Consider the following 21,326-nt stretch of genomic DNA (forward strand, 5'->3'; position numbering starts at 1 on the left):
ATGGGGAGTCGTGCACGTTCGGCAGCAGTCTGGTGTGAAATGATAGGAAGTCAGAGGCCGACGAGATCGATACCAATTGCCCGAGTTGATATCGGATGGATGGGGTCGATACCGGACAGGACAAAACAGACAGGATAGATCATGAAACAGGATATCGAAAATAAACAGGACAAAAATAGATGGGAACGAACCTGGAAACCGATATTAAACAGGACAAAAATGAACGGGAACAATACCGGACTGGAAATACCAACAGGAAAACGGGATCGAGTCAGAACCCACGTCTTGCGAGGCAGAGGTTCATTGACGGACTGACAAAGTAAGAGAAAGCGCACTGAGTTTAAAAAGACGAAAAAGCAATCTGTTAATGAGCCGCAGCTGGCGCCACACGGGCGGGGCCAATTGAGCGCCACGGCAACCGTGACAAAAGTAGTAAAACAATTGATTTTTCCATGCTACAGTTTATCTATTACTTAATGGCTCTGCCAATCAAATGATAAATGAGATGTAGGTTTATATATTTGTAAATCTGACTGTGTCTCACCAAACACAAACCTCAGCGGTCAATGTATCTGTGATAATTTTGTCGAAAAGAAATATAGAATAGAATAGAATAGAATAGAATATACCTTTATTGTCATTGTTACAAATGGGCTAACATATTGTGACAACGAAATTGGGCATGACACTCCAGTTTTACACATTCATAGTGAGGTATGAGCAAGAAGATAAAGGAACAGAGAAGATAATGTTATAAGACAAGGGGGATAAGGCTATAGTTATAATTTACATGGTATTTACACAAGAAATGTCGGCATGTGGGATGTTACATACAGGGTTGTCGTGATAACGTCGGTATCGTAACGGTTGTGCAATATTGCATTTGGTGCAAAGTCATCATAGTGCAAACATAGTCAGCATGAAACAGGAAATGGTCAGACATTGTGCAATTTGAGCATTAAACGTAGTGCAGTCGACATGTGCAAGAACAAGACATGAGTAACATTATATTCGTATGAGGTAGTGTTGGCACGAGTTTTCAGTTTTTTGTGCGGTGTCTGTTTGAGCAGTGAACAAACATAGTGCAGACAGCATGTACGTGAGTACCATTTTACATACGTGTGAGGTAGTTTTTTGCAACAGTTTTCAGTTTTTTGTGCGGTGTCTGTTTAGGGTGGTAATGGCTGTGGGGAAGAAACTGTCTCTGAGTCTGTTCAATATGTTGAAATATAGTTCAAATATAGTGACTTTTGTATCTATAACTGTAATCAATTGATACATTCCATTTCCAATTTTTAAGGGAGGATTCATGCTGTTTCACCTGATCGACAACTTTGGTCCGAGCACCACCAGCTTGCTCATCATCGCCTCCGTCGAGAGCATAGTCATAGGCTGGGTCTATGGTAGGTACTGGTTTTTAAAGCAGGGATGTCAAACTCCGTATGGCTCTGGGACCAGATCCAGATTGTCTGATTTCAGGCAGGCCGGATCCAGATCCGTAAAAGAATGTCAACCTAAGTTTTGGAGCTTGGTTTTTAACTATTATGCCAAATCACTCAGCCTACTTTGGAATTTCATACCTGTCAAGCTGTACGTTTTTGTCGTACAACGTACGTTTACTATGCATTTTAAGACGTGTACGACGTACGGGAAAATCCCATCTCATCTCATCTCCTCTCATTAGCTGCACCGCTTATCCTCAGTAGGGCCGCGGGGGTGCTGGAGCCCATCCCAGCCATCATCGGGCAGTGGGCAGGGGACACACTGAACTGGTTGCCAGCCAATTGCAGGGCACACAGGGACAGACAACTCACTAGCTCATTCACACCTAGGGACAATTTTAGACCGGCCAATTGACCTGAAATGCATGTCTTTGGAATGTGGGAGGAAACTGGAGTGCCCGGAGGAAACCCACGCAAGCACGGGGAGAACATACAAACTCCGCACAAGAAGTCCGGTAGCTGGATTTGAACCCACACAGGAGGTTCCCAAGACCTTAGAACACGCGCTAACCACTGCGCCGCCGTGCTGCCCGTACGAGAAAATCTGTATGGAAAAACGCAAATTTGTCAATTATGGGTACCATCCAGTATACACCGACTATCACGAAACGGCAAATCAATCAAGTCAAACGCGTTCGCCGCGGTAGCCTCTATCTCGGTATTGTTTTTTTCATTGCAAACCAAGCGAGCGGTTTAATGTAGTGAAAAGAAGTCCGTCTCTTTTTAGAGAACCGGCTTTTTCGGCTCGACTCTTTAAACGGCTCACTTGCTTTGATGCATTATATTACGAATTATTGTGTTGTAAAAAGAAGTTAAGAAAAAAAGGAAGTATAAAAGGAGAAAATGAAAAAAGACTTTGTGGTCATCACTTTGATCAGTATATTACCAACAATAATTGAATGCAGAAAATGGATAATTTGAATAAGAAAATTCTACTTGATTTTATTTGCGTGTATTTTTCCTTCTACAGTGAACGTCCAAGCGACTTCATTTTTGAACTTTTTTTCAAAATAAACCTCATTCTTGTCGAGCAACTCAGTATGAAAAAATAATATGGTATAAAATTATTTGCTATTTTGTAAGTCACAATTGACCAAATGCTTATACTTAGACTACCACTTTTCTACCCCTTAAAAAAGTCTACCGCTTTCTACTAAAAATAAACAGTTTTTAAAAAAAAAAAAAAAAAAAAAATTGCGGCACAGCAGCTGGGTGGTTAGCACGTAGCCCCACGGTGCAGAGATTCAGGGTTTAAGGGTTCAAGTCCGGCTACCCCAGCCTCTCCCCTGTGGAGTTTGCATGTTCTCCCCATGCCTGTGGGTTTCCTCCGGGCACTCCGGTTTCCTCCCACATTCCAAAAACATGCATGTCGGGTTAATTGGTAGGTCCTTATTGTCCCTAGGTGGGAATGAATGAATGAATTGTCTCTGCAACTGGCTGGCAACCAGTTCAGGGTGTCCCCTGCTCCTGCCGAGGATAGCTGGGATAGGCTCCGGCACCCCCGCGACCCTACTGAGGATAAGCGGCGCAGATAATGAACCAATGGAACAAAAAATCTTGACCCGAGACTACTATATTAGCCCACTGCTGCTTTATTTTGAAGTGTCCCTGTACTTGAATGAACCGCTTCAACGATCCCATTTGATTTTTATTTTGGTAAACGTTTGAAATCCCAGTTTTAAACAAACACATGCTGCTGTTTTTTTTGTAATATTCTGCAGGCGGATTGGGTTTTGCGTGTAAAAATTGAGCGTGTAATCAAATCTACCGCTGTTTTAAAAATAAAAGGTTGGCATGCATGCTTTTATTCACAAACATTGGGGTAAAAATATTAAATTAGATGTTTGGCATTGAATGTTGTAACTGTATTTTAACAGTTGAATGAATGCAGTTTGAACCAACTCACCACGCTATACAAACTCAACACTGCCCTCTAGCCACCGGAGAGAACATTTGTTTTTCATTCATTAAAAAATGAAATGAAATGAAATCATCTGCATTTCTATAGCGCTTTTCAAGTCAATGACTTCCCAAAGCGCTTTACAGTCTGCTTCACATTTCCCAATAGCGGCCTTGTATTGCAGCCATGTAAGACGCTAACCTGCTTATTGGGAGTATTAGGGGTTCAGAGTCTTACCCAAGGACACTTCGACATGTAACACGGACGAGCCGGGATTCGAACTGGCATAACTTTTGCTAAAAATGACCCAGAGACTCGCTTCTTCTTTTGACATACTCAAAATTGTATGGCGAGTCGGTTTAAAATTTAAACTTTAAATCAGGGGTGTCAAACTCATTTTAACTCAGAGGCCACACGATAGAACAAACATTCCGTCGGGTGCCGGACTTGTAGATTAAAGACAAACAAAAAAAGAGATAAAGAAATAAGAGAAAGAAGGAGGGAAACGGAGAGAGGGCGGGACAAAGAAAGAGGGAGAGGGAGAGAGCGTGAGAAAACCAAAGAGATAAAAAGAGGAGGAGTCGTGAGAGAGGGGGAACGAAAAAGAAAGAAAGAAACCCAAAGAGAAATAGAAAGACAGAAGGAGAGAAAAGAGAAAAGAAAGTGCAAAGGGTAGGAAGAGAGAAAGAAAAGAGAGAAAAGGAAAGAAAGGAAGTTAGAGCAGAAGTTAAAAAGACACAGAGAGAGAAAGAGACAAAGAGCAACAAAGGAAGAGAAAAAGAGAAAACATAGAGAGTGAAAGAGACAGAGAGTAGGAGAAAAGGGTGGAAAAGAGAGAGAGAGAGAGAGAGTGAGAGAGAGAAAGAAATACAAGTATAGTGTCTTTGTTTGAGGCACCTTTGTTGAGATATTTCAACCTGCAGCTTGTTTTTCTCTTGCGCTTCTCTGAGTGTTGTCTCGCGGGCCGGATTCAATCCCATAGCGGGCCTGATCTGGCCCGCGGGCCGCCTGTTTGACACCTGTGCTTTAAATCATCCACCAGGCTGGATCCAGCCCGCGGCTGTATGTTTGTCATGCCTAGTTCATAGCAAATACAGTCCAAAGCAATGTTTTTTTTACGTTTCCAGGTGCCGATCGTTTTTTGGACAACATCGAAGACATGATTGGTTACCGGCCATTCCCCGTGCTCAAGTACTGCTGGTTGTTCGTCACGCCGCTGCTCTGCACGGTAGCTTATTTCCTGTTGTCCGCATGGCATGCCCCTGGCTGACTTCGGCTAGGTTCCCACTGGAGGACTATCGAATTTATTTGCACTAACGTGACCAGTATAAGATCTGTTAAAGTTGTTTTGAACAGCACATATCCTATTTTTTCACTCCAGACCCAGGCCACTTTCCTATGTGGTCCTATCTATCTATCTATCTATCTATCTATCTATCTATCTATCTATCTATCTATCTATCTATCTATCTATCTATCTATCTATCTATCTATCTATCTATCTATCTATCTATCTATCTATCTATCTATCTATCTATCTATCTATCTATCTATCTATCTATCTATCTATCTATCTATCTATCTATCTATCTATCTATCTATCTATCTATCTATCTATCTATCTATCTATCTATCTATCTATCTCTCTATCTATCTATCTATCTATCTATCTAGACATTTAACTCTCTATCTAGACATTTAACTCTCTATCTAGACATTTAACTATCTATCTATCTAGACATTTAACTATGTATCTGTCTATCTATCTAGACATTTAACTATCTATCTATCTATCTATCTATCTATCTATCTATCTATCTATCTATCTATCTATCTATCTATCTATCTATCTATCTATCTATCTATCTATCTATCTATCTATCTCTCTCTCTATCTATCTATCTATCTATCTATCTATCTATCTATCTATCTATCTATCTATCTATCTATCTATCTATCTATCTATCTATCTATCTATCTATCTATCTATCTATCTATCTATCTATCTATCTATCTATCTATCTATCTATCTATCTATCTATCTATCTAGACATATAATTATCCCTCTATATATCTAGAAATTTATCTAGACATCTATCTATCTCTATCTATCTATCTATCTATCTATCTATCTATCTACAGTATATCTATCTATATCTATCTAGATCTATCTAGATCTATCTATATCTATCTATCTCTATCACTATCTCTATCTCTATCACTATCTATATCACTATCTATATCTACATCTATATCTATATCTATATCTATATCTATCTATCTTCAACATTCGCTCCTCATCCATCCTCTCCATGTGTCCAAACCAACCGAGTACTCCCTTATCCACACGCTTGCTCAGTTCCACTACGACTCCAGTTCTGCCTCTCATTCATTTCATTTCTCAATCCATCCAATCTTGTCACTCCTAACCAATGTTCCCTGTAATTTTCCTTACGGGTCTGAGCGTTCACACAAAGTCGGTGAGCAACGCTCGAAACAACAGTGAGCAACCATAATCCCCAGTGTGGCAAGATAATTCATTATCAAACATGTCCAAAACTTGACATCAAGTTACATTTTGCTGAGTTTCCGGCAACGCAAAATTTATTTTCTCTTTTGAATGAATTGACTCATCTACGATTGCAAAGGTTGTACGGCCTAAAAATGTCGTTTGTTCTTACAATTCTTTCACAAGATATCCATTTCTTTTTATTTCCTGATATATTTTGTCGCATAATATTAACATTTTTGGGGGGCTTATTGAGTCGCTTGTAAGATACAGAACTGTACTTAATCCCATTTTTTAGTGGAATTACAATGTTGGCAAAAAGATTCACTTGATAGAATTGGAAATGATTTGAATGCAACACAAACTTTTTCTTCTTTTTTCTGTGTTTTTTTTCTACTTTTTTCTAATTTCCTTTAAAAAAACTCATTTTGTGTATTTTTTCCGAGCTGTTACTTTTTTCTTTTGTTTTGTATTCACTTTTTTTTCCTACATTTCTTTTTTTCTGGCTTTTTTCTAAATGTTTCCTTCTTTTCTTCTCTTCTCAGCTTTTCACTACTTTTTCATTTTGGTATTTTTTTCTTTTTTGTTCTATTCCTCCATTCCTTTAAGTCATTTTGGGCATAATGTTACATAATATTTGGTCATGTTGGGATTAAAGAAGCAAAAACAACCTGAAGAGCCGTTTAGGACCCGAAAGAGCCGGGTCCTTTTAGTGAGCCGAGCCGACATAGCCGGTTCATAACAAACTCTACTGACTTTACTTTTCAACTTCGTTCGACATTGACTTCAAAATACCGAATTTAGGACACAACGTCAGGGTAACCCGTGTATTTTGACCTTCATGCACTGTAACTTTGACTTAAGTCGCTTCTTAATTAGTCATTTTGAGCCCTCATTTTTGTGCGCTGGCTAGATTTTCTTGTGCGCTGAGAACGTGCGAGCAGTGCGCAATTGCGCACGCGCGCAGCTTAGAGGTAGCACTGCTCCTAACATACTCCTCAAACACTTCCTCTCAAAAAAATTGAATTTCCTTCTCAGTATGTGGTCCTAACTCTGATAAACATTCGATCTCTTGGAATGCGACTGCTGTGTGAACCGTTGTGACGCATTTGTGCGACCTGCATGTCATTGATAATAGACACACATGTTACTATTCAGCATAGATCAACAACCACGGCGGAAACAGGGAGAACATTTAGATGAGGGAAAGCGAGGTTTTGGATTCTATTAATATTTATGGTGACCATTCTGTTCTGGCCAGACTTAAGGGATCTTATCAGAACCAGGCACTTTTTGAAAATAAATGACCGAACGCGGGCATATACGGTACTGGCTCCAATGCTGAAAAAGTAAAGAGCCTCCACTCCAAATATAACTGATTAGATGTCATTGATAAGTTAAAGTAAAGTTGTCAAGAACCAGAACAGGATCAGGACCCAATCGCGTGACGTTCTCACACAAGCCTTTTCTTTTACGGTAAATGGGGGGTCATGCAAGGTAGGCAGCCGGTCTGGCGTGGAGAGACAGGAAGCCAGAGACCGACGAGATCGATTCCAATTGCCCGAGTTGATATCGGACAGGACGGGACAGACAGGATAGATAATGAATCAGAATATCGAAAATAAACAGGAGAAACTAGACGGGAACGGAAACTGGGGAAAAAAACAACAGGACGAAAATAGACAGAAACAAAAACTGGAAACCGAAATTAACCAGGACAAAATAAACAGAAACAATACCGGACAGGAAAATACCAACAGAACGGGACTGAGGCGAAACCCACATCTTGCGGGGCAGAAGTTTGTTGACGGGCTGACAAGGGAAGCGTGACAGTGCTGAGCTTAAAGTAGACAGAAAGCCAATCTGTTAACGAGCCAAATCTGGCGCCACTCGGGCGGGGCCAATTGGGCGCCATGGCAACTGTGACAATAATGTTGATAAAGACTCAAACACCTGAAACAATGCAACAGCATAGTCAAAATCCAGGTTCTCTTTCGTCTTAATCTTTTTCTTTAAATGATAAAATTGTTGGGCAACACGGCGGCGCAGTGGTTAGCGCGTGTGCGGCACAGTTCTAAGGTCTCGGGAACCTCCTGTGTGGGTTCAAATCCAGCTACCGGACTACCTGTGCGGAGTTTGTATGTTCTCCCCGTGCTTGCGTGGGTTTCCTCCGGGCACTCCGGTTTCCTCCCACATTCCAAAGACATGCATTTCAGGTTAATTGGCCGGTCCAAATTGTCCCTAGGTGTGAATGAGCGAGCGAGTTGTCTGTCCCTGTGTGCCCTGCGATTGGCTGGCAACCAGTTCAGGGTGTCCCCTGCCTACTGCCCGATGATTGCTGTGATGGGCTCCAGCACCCCCGCGACCCTACTGAGGATAAGCGGTGCAGCTAATGAGATGAGATGAGATAAAATTGTTCAAGTGCTGTCACGGGTAGCAAAATAACATTACAATTAGATACGCTCCGGAGTTAGCAACCATGACTACTTCCGCAAACAATGAGCAAATTAAATGTATCCTCTTCTGCACATGCGGGATACTTGTGGCCTTCTCACAGAAGATCACACACAAGTCACAAAAACATCTGATTTGATCCAAAAATCGTAATTGAGCATTTCAGCATTATGCTCTGCAGTTCGAACCTATTCTTATTCACTGAATTTTCCGTTTATTTTAATACAGATCACCATGCTCTTTGATGTGGCCAGGACACACTCGCTGATGGTGTACGACTACCAGCTCGGCTCGGCGGCGATGGCCCTTGGTGCGTTGCTCATCCTCACGTCTATCATATGCATCCCGGCATTCGTCTTCTTCACCTTGTGGAGGGTGAGTGCTTGCTGAAAGCTAGCTAAAAAAAAACTAAAAACCTAGCTCGGCTTGATTACCACCATGACGAGAAACATTGAAAAATTGACCATACCTGTCAAGCTCCAGGGCTCCAGGCCCTTAAAATTATTTTCTCTTACAAAATACAAAATAATCTTACACCATATTTTTTTCAATCGTGTTTATTCATGTAGTTTAACATGTTATATTGTACATGCGTTTCGTTGTATCATATTTATTGTTAATTAACATTTACGTCGAGTTGCTCGACATGAATGAAGTTTATTATAAAAAAAAGTTCAAAAATGAAGTGGCTTGGACTTTCACTAGAAGGAAAATAATACATGCAAATATAATTAAGTAGAATAATACATGTTCTTATTCAAATTATGAATTCATTTTCTGCATTCAATTATTGTTGGTAATATACTGATTCAAGGGATAACCACAAACCTGTCTTTTTTCATTTTCTCCTTTTATACTTCCTTTTTTTCTTAACTTCTTTATACAACATCATAATCCGTAATATTATGCATCAAAGCAAGTGAGCCGTTGGAGAGCCGGCTCTCTCTAATGAGTTGAGCCGAAAAAGCCGCTTCTCTAAAAAGAGACGGACTTCCTTTCACTACACAACTACCACATGAAATCCATTGTTTTTTAAGACTACATGATTTGCAAATTGACTGTTGTTTTCAGATCAGAATGACTTCTGGCGTTATAATTCAGGTTCGGCCATTGCGACTTGATGATAGAAAAAGAAAATTCAAAGCTATGTTGTAATGAAGCCCTACTGCTCTGCTTTCGCTTTGCTCCCGTGTGATCGGAATGATGCATGATGGGAAATCCCCAGGCGGCAGACGCATGCGCACAGTAGCATCAAACCGCTTGCTTCGTTTGCAACGAAAACAAACAAAACCGAGATAGAGGCTACCACGGCGAACTCGTTTGACTTGATTGATTTGCCGTTTCGTGATAGTTGGTGTATACCGGATGGTACCCATCATTGACAAATTTGCGTTTTTCCGCACAGATGTTCTCGTACGTCTTAAAATTCATAATAAACATACTTTGTACGGCAAAAACGTACAGGTTGACAGGTATGGATGACCGTTTGGATTTTATCCAATGAATGGAGTGAATATCTTGGTTCACGGATCCCTACACCGCCTGGGTTACCGAGCATCGATGAGGAACCAGCTTTGGACAGCTTTCTCCACTGCTGATGGTTCCTGGCCTGTTTATGGGTGGTGACAAAGTTGGCACCAGTCCATTCCTTGACGTTGTCAACCCAGTTCTTTTTCGGTCTCTCCTTTTCCAAAACCCTTGGACTGTTCCCTGGAGAATCATCTTGGCCAGTTCTGAAGATCTTCTGACGTGACCATACCACTGCAGTTTTCCTCTGTGCACAGTTGGCAACAGTTCTTCATAGGCCCCACTGTTTCCCCTAATTGTCTTGTGCACCACTTTGTCACATCGGCAATGCAGCTGAAGCCCAGAGCACTGTTACTCAACTGGTGGGTTGGGAACTAAAGTTGGTCGCGAACTCTGTTTTAGTGGGTCATGGTTCTTTGCCAAACAATGCCAAGAAGAAGAAAAAAAACAGAGGGTTAATTACACAGTAGATGGCGATAATGTCTGAAAGCAATCACATTTGATTGCGATTGCGTTTTTTTATATTTCCCTTTTCTGCCCACAATTATTTATCCCAAGAAAGTTAGTGATAAGGGGAAGGAAAAATTGAAAACAAGAGTCGAAGAAGGAAATGATTGCTAAATAGGAACCTATAGTACAAGTCTTTGCATTGAAGCAATGCTTGAAGATAAGGTAATTTTGTTTAAACAGGTTATATTCCTAGCTTTTTTACTAGTATATTGATCTTATGTGCACAATTGAGTATTTATCGTTGTTTAAGTACACATTTTTTTTAGTATTTTAGGTATGACCTTCTTTTAGTATGTGGCTAGCAGTTTTAGGTGGTTGTTTGCAATGTATGCTTGTATTCCAATATATACGGCACTTGAAGTCCGTTTGTTTTTTGCTGGTAATTTTTTTTTTTAGAAAAAAAGGTGAGGATATTCCACTACGTCTGTTTAAAACTGTACGATACTTTGACTTCAGAAATCAAATTGTTTTCTTCTTTTCCCTCATGTAGGTTTTAGATCGAGGGATAGTGTAATAATAGTCTGTGGTTTGCAATAATCTGTGGTCTGTGCAGCCCTTTGAGAATCTTTGTGATTAAGGGCTATACAAATAAACCTGACTTGACTTGACTCATCCTGAGGTTTTTGAGTTTTTCCTTGCTCTCATGTAGGTTTTAGATCAGGGGATGGTGTCATAATAGTCTGTGGTTTGCAATAATCTGTGGTCTGTGCAGACCTTTGAGACTCTTTGTGATTGAGGGCTATACAAATAAACATGACTTGACTTGACTCATCCTGAGGTTTTTGAGTTTTTCCTTGCTCTCATGTAGGTTTTAGATCAGGGGATGGTGTCATAATAGTCTGTGGTTTGCAATGATCTGTGGTCTGTGCAGCCCTTTGAGACTCCTTGTGATTAAGGGTCGCACAAATAAACATGACTTGACTTGACGCATCCTGAGGTTTTTGAGTTTATCCTTGCTCACATGTAGGTTTTAGATCAGGGGATGGTGACATAATAGTCTGTGGTTTGCAATTATCTGTGATCTGTGCAGACTTTTGAGACGCTTTGTGATTAAGGGCTATACAAATAAACAGGGCTTGATTTGTGTCGGAGCTTGTCAACACGGTGTTATGGTGGTTTGTCAAGTCAGACCAGTTAAGAACCACTGGTCTAGAGTCAAGACACATATGAATATATATTTATAGTACATACAGTGACACATCTCTACTTGGCTGTTGACCTATTGTAGATTCACTGTTTCAGTTATCTCAGGTACAAAACTCATAAATATGGTACTCAACATCATTGGTTCTCCAACTACAGATGCACTTTATCCGTTTTCAACAACTGTTCAAACAAGTAACTTGAACCACCATTTTGTTTATGAAGGAAGAGAGGAAAACCCTGAAACGGACACTGTGTAATATTTCGCCACTATATGCTATAAAAAAAATACAACTATATCAACCTGCAAGTATTTGAAAAAAATGCTTGTTTATATGGTAGTTCTTGTATGTTTGTTTAATATACAAGTTGCCGCGGCCCGCAAAGACGGAGGACCCAGACGCGTAACATTTTCTCACAAGCTTTATTTTACGGGAATGGGGCAGTCATGTGCCTGAACACAAACGCCAGGGATGCGGCAATTGCTAGGCTGAAGAAGTGAGACAGAGAAGTCAGAAGCAGACGAAATTGAGGCCGGACAGAACAGATGGGATCAATACAGGAAACACGGGTAGATACCGGACGGGACAGACGGGATCGATACCATATACTGAAGCAAGATACTGGATAGGACGAGACAAATGGGATCGATACCGGAGACTGGAGCCAGATACCGGACAGGACGAGACAGGCGGGATCAATATCAGATACTGGAGACTGGAGCAAGATACCGGGCAGGAGGAGACAGACAAGATCGATATCGGATACTGGAGACTGGAGCAGGATACCAGACAGGAGGAAACGGACGGGATTGATACCGGATACAGGAGATGGGAGCAAGATACTGGAGAGGACAAGACCGACGGGATCGATATCTGATACTGGAGACTGGAGCAAGATACCGGGCAGGAGGAGACAGGTGGGATCGATATCAGATACTGGAGATTGGAGCTTTGGATACCGGATACAGGAGACGGGAGCAAGATACTGGAGAGGACGAGGCCGATGGGATCGGTATCTGATAATGGAGACTGGAGCAAGATACCGAGCAGGAGGAAACAGACAGGATCAATATCGGATATTGGAGACGGGAGCAAGATACCGGACAGGACGAGACAGACGGGATCGATATCTCGATACTGGAGACTGGAGCAAGATACCAGTCAGGAGGAGACAGACAAGATCGATATCAGATACTGGAGACTGGAGCAAGATACCGGACAGGAGGAAACGGACAGGATCGATACCTGATACAGGCGATGGGAGCAAGATACTAGAGAGGACAAGACCGATGGGATCGGTATCTGATAATGGAGACTGGAGCAAGATACCGGGCAGGAGGCGGCAGGCGGGGTCGATATCAGATACTGGAGACTGGAGCAAGATACCGGACCGGAAGAAAAAAGACAGGATCGATACCAGATACTGGAGACGGGAGTAAGATACCGGAAAAGACGAGACCGACGGGATCGATATCTGATAATGGAGACAGGAGCAAGATACCGGGCAGGAGAAGACAGACAAGATCGATATTGGATACTGGAGACTGGAGCAAGATACTGGACCGGAGGAAACATATGGGATTGATACCGGATACTGGAGACGGGAGCAATATACTGGACAGGACGAGACAGGTGGGATTGATATCGGATAATGGAGACTGGAGCAAGATGCCGGGCAGGAGGAGACAGACAAGATCGGTACCGGATACTGGAGACGGGAGCAAGATACCAGACAGGACGAGACAGGCGGGATCGATATCGGATAATGGAGACTGGAGCAAGATACCGGGCAGGAGGAGCCAGACAAGATCGATATCGAATACTGTAGACTGGAGCAAGATACTGGACAGGACGAGACAGACGGGGTCGATACCGGATACTGGATACACGCGCAGGAAACCACACAGAGTCAAGACACAAGTCTTTCAAGTACAGAGGTTCGTTGATGGACTGACAAGAAGTGAATGAGAGCACTTTTGATAGGAGGGAAGCCATTCAGGCGCCAAACGGGCGGGGCCAAGACATAAATCACTAATGAATGAAGATTGTATTTACCAATTGGAGGCGCTGATTTATTAATGATTAATACGCAATGTCCCTTTAAAAAAATACAAATTTAAACTCTAAAAGCAATTGGACATAAAAATAACCTATATTGGTTTAACATTGACCAAAGCCAGACTGGATAATTTTGCTTCAACCTTCTGTGTTATTCTGTCCAACCAACCTACAGTCATATTTCACTTTTCAATATTTTTTAAATAAATACATAATACCCTCTGGCCCGTGTATGGTACTTTCGGGCCGATTGTTTTTCCTGGCAGTCATCCGCACTCATAAATGTTGAATGATCTTTCTAGTACATTTTATTGCATAGTGGGAAATGGTTCAGAAGATCTGCAGAATTTTTTTGGTGGGTTATTAGGATATATTTGTCTTTATGATCCATATAATTATTTCCAGCAAATGATCAATCAATGGGCTTGTCCTGGAAGCCATTTTTCCTTTCTCAATTTGGCTTCTTCTTTTTTGTTTTTAGCACTTTTGCAGTAGTTTACTTACAAGTCATTAAAATTCCTTTTTTAATACCAGAACATCAGAAAAATACATTACGATTTGAAAAAAAAAGAAGCTCTTTTAGTAATAATTGACACTTTAAGTCCATCCATCCATTAACTGCACTCCTTATCCTCAGTAGGGCCGCAGGGGTGCTGGAGCACATCTCAGCTATCTCCGGGCAGTGGGCAGGGGACACTCTCAACTGGTTGCCAGCCAGTCGCAGGACTTTATGTCCATCATAAGCCAAATAGAAAACTGAATCGAAAGGTATTCCCTTTTATTTTCACACAACAAGTTTGTCCCTTGAAGTGTCAAAGTCTCCTATTTTAGAGTTTATTTATTTTAGTTAAGAGATCAGATCACATCATGGCAGACCCCTTAGAAAAATATTACCTTCTAGTGGTTAGGAAACAGCCCCAGTGTTTAGAGGTTCTGGGTTCAAATCCAGCTACTGCAGCCTCCCCGTGTGAAGTTTGCATGTTCTCCTCGTGCTTGCGTGGGTTTTCTGTCTCTGTGTGCGCAAGTGAGTTGTCTGTCTCTGTGTGCCCTGCAAGTGGCTGGCAACCAATTGAGGGTGTCCCCTACCCAATGGCCGAAGATAGCTGGGATGGGCTCCAGCACCCCCGCGACCCTACTGAGGATAAGCGGTGCAGATAATGGATGGATGGATGTAACATACCAAAACCAATTGAAAAAGTCATTGCAAAATCAAGGAAGAAACAAAATGAAACCTCTTAGAAAAGGTGTTTTTCTGCACATGGGACAGGACGGGTGCACTGTATTAAAGAGAGGATGACTGGGGCTTTTGGGGAACAACCTCAGTCAGAGTATTGAAGATGGGTTGTGGCTGGGTCTTCCTACACGACAACGACCTGAAGCACACAGCGAGGGAAACCAAGTAGTGTCTCCGTACCCTAACGAAAATCTTTGGAGGGAACTTAATTTCCGTGTTTCTCAGTGACAGCCCAAAAACCTGACTGGTCTGGAGAAGATCTGTGTTTAGGAGTGGGCCAAAATCCCTCTTGCATTGTGGGCAAAACTGGTGAAAGACTACAGGAAACATTTTAACTCTGTAATAGCAAACAATGGCAACACTACCAAAATATGAACATTCATTTTCTCAGGTGTTCAAATACTTTGCATCTGTGTCACACAAATAAATCATTAAAAATTTATCCATTGTGATTAATGGATTTTTCTTTTTAGTTTATCTCTCTCACAGTGGACATGCACCTATGATGAAAATTTCAGACCCCTCCATGATTTTTAAGTGGGAGGAATATCAAAATAGCTTGGTGTTTAAATACCGTATTGTCCGCACTATAAGGCGCACCGGGTTATAGGGCGCACCCCCAAAAAATAGTTTTTGGCCCTATATTTTCCATACATAAGGCGCACCGGATTATCAGACATGTACGGAAACAGTGTCTGTGCGATGTCACCAATAACTCAAATGCATCGTTCCAAATATCGTTCGGAAGGTTAAAGTCTTGGGATTCAAGAAATACCAAACATTTCTTAGTTTCCATTTTATTTTTTGCTGGCAACTGTGTGGACAGCAAAGTAAGAATTTCATTGTGCAGGGAAACGGGGTTCTCTAATGTGCATATGACAATATACACTTTGAATTGAATTTAGTTTAAAAATAGACTCATCACAGAAACATCAAGATCGTTCTAAAACAAGATACCGGAAAAATATAAAGCCGCATAGCTCACCTAAGTTCTCTTGCAGCCATCACGTTCAATAATGATACGTAACCATGGTCTTCTTACAACCGTGAGTGTAGTAAATCCAGGAGAGTAAAATATTTAAAAATACAGAATAGTAAAAAATGTTTTCTCTATGCCGTAGTGCAACCCGACGTGTGATTCACATTCATCTTTTTCGGCCAATTGGAGGCTTTGTTTCGCCCCTTTAGCCTATGCGAGCCTGTAAATGATAAAAAGGATCCGCCCCCTTTACTTCCGAATAACTTTAGCCAATAGTGACTGATTCAAATGATGATTGACACATTGGTTAGGAAATGAAACACCGGTATATAAATCCCAGCATACACCGCGGACGACTTCGCCTTCGGGGGAAAATCGAGTCGGCGGCTGCTTGCCTTATTTGCAAGACTTTGCGACCTAATATTGATCCATATATAAGGCGCACTGTATTATAAGGCGCATGGTCAGCTTTTGAAAAAAATAAAGTCTTTTAGGTGTGCGGAAAATACGGTACTTATTTTCTTCACTGTATATACTCGTGAAGAAAGCCATTTATGGCTCTCAGGCCATTGGTTCCCAACCCCTGTTTTTATCACCCATAGAAAACCTCGTGAAATCCTATCTTTGTTCCAAAACTTGTGATAGCAAATATTTTAAACATTCCACTGCACAGTTTCGATGAAAGCACCGAAGTATTCAAATATGAAGGAACATTCCCTGCTGCAAAGAGAACAAATATCCGACACAGACGGAACCTGTGAGGCTCCTTTATATCGTCCATAGAAATCCTTGTGACTTCCTGTTTGTTGCAAACCATGTGACGGCGAATCTTTAAGACATCGCATTCACTGAAAGCATAAAAAACAGAACACAACAGTACAGGCGGCGGTAGCTCAGGAGGTAGAGCGCTCGTCTTGGGATCAAGGGATCCCAGTTCGAATCCTGGCTCGTCCGTGTCACATGTCAAAGTGTCCTTGGGTAAGACACTGAACCCCTAAAACCCCCAATAAGCAGGTTAGCGCCTTACATGGCTGCAAGGCTGCTATTGGGAAATGTGAAGCACATTGTAAAGCGCTTTGGGAACTCATTTTAACTCGGGGGCCACACAATAGACTGGACATTCTCTTGGGGGCTGGACTTTTAGATAAAAGAGAAAGAAAAAAGAGAGAAAGAGATAAGAGAAAGAGAGAGAGAGAAAAGTAGAGAGGGTGGAACAAAGAAAAGGGAGAAAGAAAGAGAGAGGGAGAGAGATAGAGAAAAGAGAGAGATATAGAAAGAGGACAGGAGAAACAAAAGAGATAAAAAGAGAAATAGTGAAAGAGGGTGGAGAAAGAGGGAGAAAGAAAGAAATGGAAATAGAAAGAGAGAAAAAGAGAAGGAGAGAAAGAGAGAAGGGGAAAGCAAGAGAGAGACAGAGAAAAAGGAGAGAGAAAAGGAAAAAAAGGAAGAGAGGGCAAAATAAGGTAAAAATACACAGAGGGAGAAAGAGACAAAGACGAACAAAGAAAGACAGAGAGAGAGACAGAGAGTGAAAGGGAGGAAAGAGAGAGATACAGGAATTGAGAGAAAAAGGGAAGAGAGAGAGAGAGAGACAGAGAGAGAGAGAGAGAGAGAGAGAGAGAGAGAGAGAGAGAGAGAGAGAGAGAGAGAGAGAGAGAGAGAGAGAGAGAGAGAGAGAGAGAGAGACAAGATAAAAGTGCATTGTCTTTGTGAGAGGGACCTGGCTTTGGCAACAACAAGTGAACATATTTGAACCTGCAGCTCGTTTTTCTCTTGCACTACTCTACGGATTGTCTCGTGGGCCGGATACTTCGGTTACCGCCCCCTAGCCGATTGCAGCTTGTCAAACCGTTCCCTGAGGCCAGCTAGAAGGCTCTGGCTCCGCAATTGAAAATCTGATTGGCTAAACCAAAAAGCTTCATTAACTTTTATTTAATGCACCAGGGCCTGCAGGACTAATTGTGAAGACCTCCAAGGTAGATTTCTGGCAACAAGTAATGGCTGAAATGGGATTGGTTGAATGAGTCCAACCAGGGGAAAAGTAATAAAAGTAAGCAGACAGACAATTTGGAATTATTTATAAGTATTCACAGACCAATTATAATGAACACACATGATTCTGATATTTTTTAGACCAGCAGAGAATGCTTTGCAGGCCCTGACAGATCACCTCTTCTATATACCGTAAATTCCGGACTATAGAGTGCACCTGATTATAAGCCCCACCCACCACTTTTTGGGTGATATGTCACTTTTGTACTTACACAAGCCGCACCCATGCATAAGCCGCGTGCGCCTGCATTTAAACTTGTGACACAATCACAAGTTTAACCCAGACCAGGCTGAAAGTCCTACGATTGTAACTTGTTTTGGTTTGAGGGGGGTTGGGGTCGATGGTAGAGGTTTATTGTACTATATTCTTTATTAATTATCCATTATCCGTTATCGGTCAAATCATAATACACTACAAACAGTATGCTTCATTATCCGTAAGGGGCAATATCGTACACAATTCTAGAACCACAGTCGAGTCCTAGTACCACAGTTGGCATCACAAATGGAAAACGATACCCGTAATTAACGTATAATGCAGACTTGTAAAGTCCGGGTCCCGTTGAAAGTAATCCAAGGAAACAAAATGTATATTTCCAAAGTTAAAGGTGGGAAAAATAAATATCCACTTTTTTCCGCTGCGACAACAGACAGATCTACCGGTAGCGCAGCTTTACCCCACTTTCCATCAGCCCGCGTTTGCTCCGCCCCTTCTTTTTAATTTGTAAATCTCTAAAATAAATACATTACAAAAATATACAGTTGCAAATACATATTATACACGGTTACACATATTTACGAAGACAGACGGTACACTAAGAGAGTTTTCAAAGCTTTAATAATAATACCGTATTTTCCGCACTATAAGGCGCACCGGGTTATAGGGCGCACCCCGAAAAAATAGTTTTGGGTCCTATTTTTGACATACATAAGACGCACCGGATTAGAAGGCGCTACAATTGGAACGTGGACTAAACAGTCAGATAGTTCAGTCCAACTTATTACCCCCTTAACATTCCCTAAGCTTGCAAAGACGCAAATACGTGTCGAGAACACGTGCGTACGATGTCACTCAAATGCACCGTTCCATCATTCGGAAGGTTAAAGTCTTGGGATTCAAGAAATGCCAACCATTCCTTAGTTTCTATTTTCTTTTTCGCTCGCAACTTTACTGTGCATATGACAATAAACACTTGGAATTGAGTTTAATTTAAAAATAAACACTCCATTCCATCCATTATCTGCACCGCTTATCACAGAATCATCGAATTCAGTCTGAAACAAAATATATAGCCGGAGTAGCTCACCGAAGTCGTTGTGTTCATAATAATGTGCAGCCGTGGTCCTCTTATATCCGTGAGTGTATTAAATCCAGGAGAATAAAATATTTACAAATACAGTATAGTAAAAAATGCTTTCTGTATGCCGTCAGCTACGTGCTATACACATTCATCTTTTTCGGCCAATTGCAGGCTTTGTTTTGCCGTTTAAACCAATGCAAGCCTGTAAATGATAAAAAGGATCCGCCTCTTGACCTCCGAATAACTTTAGCCAATAGTGATCGATTCAACTGATGATTGACACATCTTTTTTGGCCAATTGCAGTCTTTGTTTTGCCGTTTAAGCCAATGCCAGCCTGTAAATGATAAAAAGGATCCGCCCCTTGACCTCCGAATAACTTTAGCCAATAGTGACTGATTCAAATGATGATTGACACATTGGTTAGCCAATGAAACGCCGGTAAATAAATCCCAGCATACACCGCGGACTACTTGGCGTTCAGGGGAAAATCTAGTTGGTGGCAGCAAGTTAGTTGCAAGACTTTGCGACTTAATATTGATCCATAAATAAGGCACACTGTAATATAAGGCGCATGGTCAGCTTTTGAAAAAAATAAAGGCTTTTAGGTGCGCCTTATAGTGCGGAAAATACGGTAATATAACTTTCATCCCAAACCGTGACTGTGACAGGTAGCAACACGCTAGTAGGATCACGCTCGCAATTTATCAAACGTGACTGATAATTAATAGCATCCCGTATTTGGGGAATTCACGCTAGATCGTCCTCAACTTCCTGCTCATAATTATCGCCATCAAGGGCGTCTTCCTCATTATCGGAACGTACCTTAACTTTACGGGCAATGAATGCTTAAACTCAGAGGTTGCTTCACTGAATTAGCCGCAGGGCTGAACATTTGGGGAAAAAAGTAGCGGCTTATAGTCCGGAATTTACGGTACATGTCATTGTTTTCTCTCATTAAATCCAATGTGTCCATTAGACTCCCGAGAAGATGACTACGCCATCCAGCGACCTTCGCCAAGCTAGACCTCACCAGGCCCCCCTGACCTTGTTCGGTTTTGTCGTCCGCGGACCTGCCCGAGCCAAAACGGAGAGAGCGGACAATGAAAAAATGGCCATGGGAGACTTGAGCGACGTTTAGAGGATTCAGGAAATCATCTGGTGTGTTTACAGTTGAATCAGGTATACAGCATCTGAACATTTCATTGAGTAATATTTTATTTTCTCCACTGTTTATGAGATACAAGGTTGAAATTACCGTATTTTCTGCACTATAGGGCGCACCGGGTTATAGGGCGCACCCCCAAAAAATAGTTTTTGGTCCTATATCTTCCATAAATAAGGCGCACCGGATTATAAGGCGCTTCAATGGGAACGTGGACAAAACAGTCAGATGGTTCAGTCCAACTGATTACCCCCTTAACATTCCCAAAGCTTGCAAAGAAGCAAATACGTGTCGTAGACACGTGCGGATGCGGTGTCCGTACGATGTCACTCAAATGCGTCATTTCAAATATCATTCGGAAGGTTAAAGTCTTGGGATTCAAGAAATGCCAACCATTCCTTAGTTTCTATTTTCTTTTTCGCTCGCAACTTTACTGTGCATATGACAATAAACACTTGGAATTGAGTTTAATTCACTCAACTCATCACAGCAACATCAAGATCGTTCTAAAACAAGATACCGGGAAAATATAAAGCCGCATAGCTCACCTAAGTTCTCACGTTCAATAATGATACGTAACCACGGTCTTCTTAGAAACCGTGAGTGTAGTAAATCCAGGACTGTAAAATATTTACAAATCCAGACTAATGAAACATGTTTCTTTGTGGCGTAGTTTAGCAAGCTTGCTATTCAGTCATCTTTTTCGGCCAATTGCAGGGTTTGTTTCGGCCCTCTAGCCTATCCGAGGCTCCGAATAACTTTAGCCAATAGCCATCGATCTAAATGATGAGTGACACATTGGTTAGCCAATGAAACGCCGGTATATAAATCCCAGCATACACCGCGGACTACTCCACCTTCGGGGGAAATTCGAGTCGGCGGCTGTTGCGTAAGTTGTGAGACCTTGCGATTTAATATTGAGCCATATATAAGGCGCACTGTATTATAAGGCGCATGGTCAGATTTTGAAAAAAATTAAGACTTTTAGGCGC

The 21,326-nt window shown here is 41.6% G+C and overlaps 1 protein-coding gene across 4 annotated transcripts in view; it reads left to right on the forward strand.

Moving 5' to 3' along the window:
- The window catches only part of LOC148356291 (sodium- and chloride-dependent betaine transporter-like), a 63,210-nt gene that overhangs the window by 39,423 nt on the left and 2,461 nt on the right, over positions 1–21,326 (forward strand). For 2 of the 4 annotated variants that reach the window (XM_088347898.1, XM_088347899.1), the window contains exons 13-16: positions 1,301–1,403; positions 4,530–4,630; positions 8,594–8,740; positions 20,149–20,351. In XM_088347898.1, coding sequence (XP_088204024.1) covers positions 1,301–1,403; positions 4,530–4,630; positions 8,594–8,740; positions 20,149–20,310 — 513 coding nt within the window. In that variant the 3' untranslated portion in view covers positions 20,311–20,351. The remainder of the gene's footprint in view (positions 1–1,300; positions 1,404–4,529; positions 4,631–8,593; positions 8,741–20,148; positions 20,352–21,326) is intronic. The other 2 variants (XM_088347901.1, XM_088347900.1) reach the window with 1 other exon arrangement.

The sequence above is a fragment of the Urocampus carinirostris genome, chromosome 11, assembly GCF_059441175.1.
Source record: "Urocampus carinirostris isolate Australia breed hairy pipefish chromosome 11, RoL_Ucar_1.0, whole genome shotgun sequence".
NCBI classification, from domain to species: Eukaryota; Metazoa; Chordata; class Actinopteri; order Syngnathiformes; family Syngnathidae; genus Urocampus; species Urocampus carinirostris.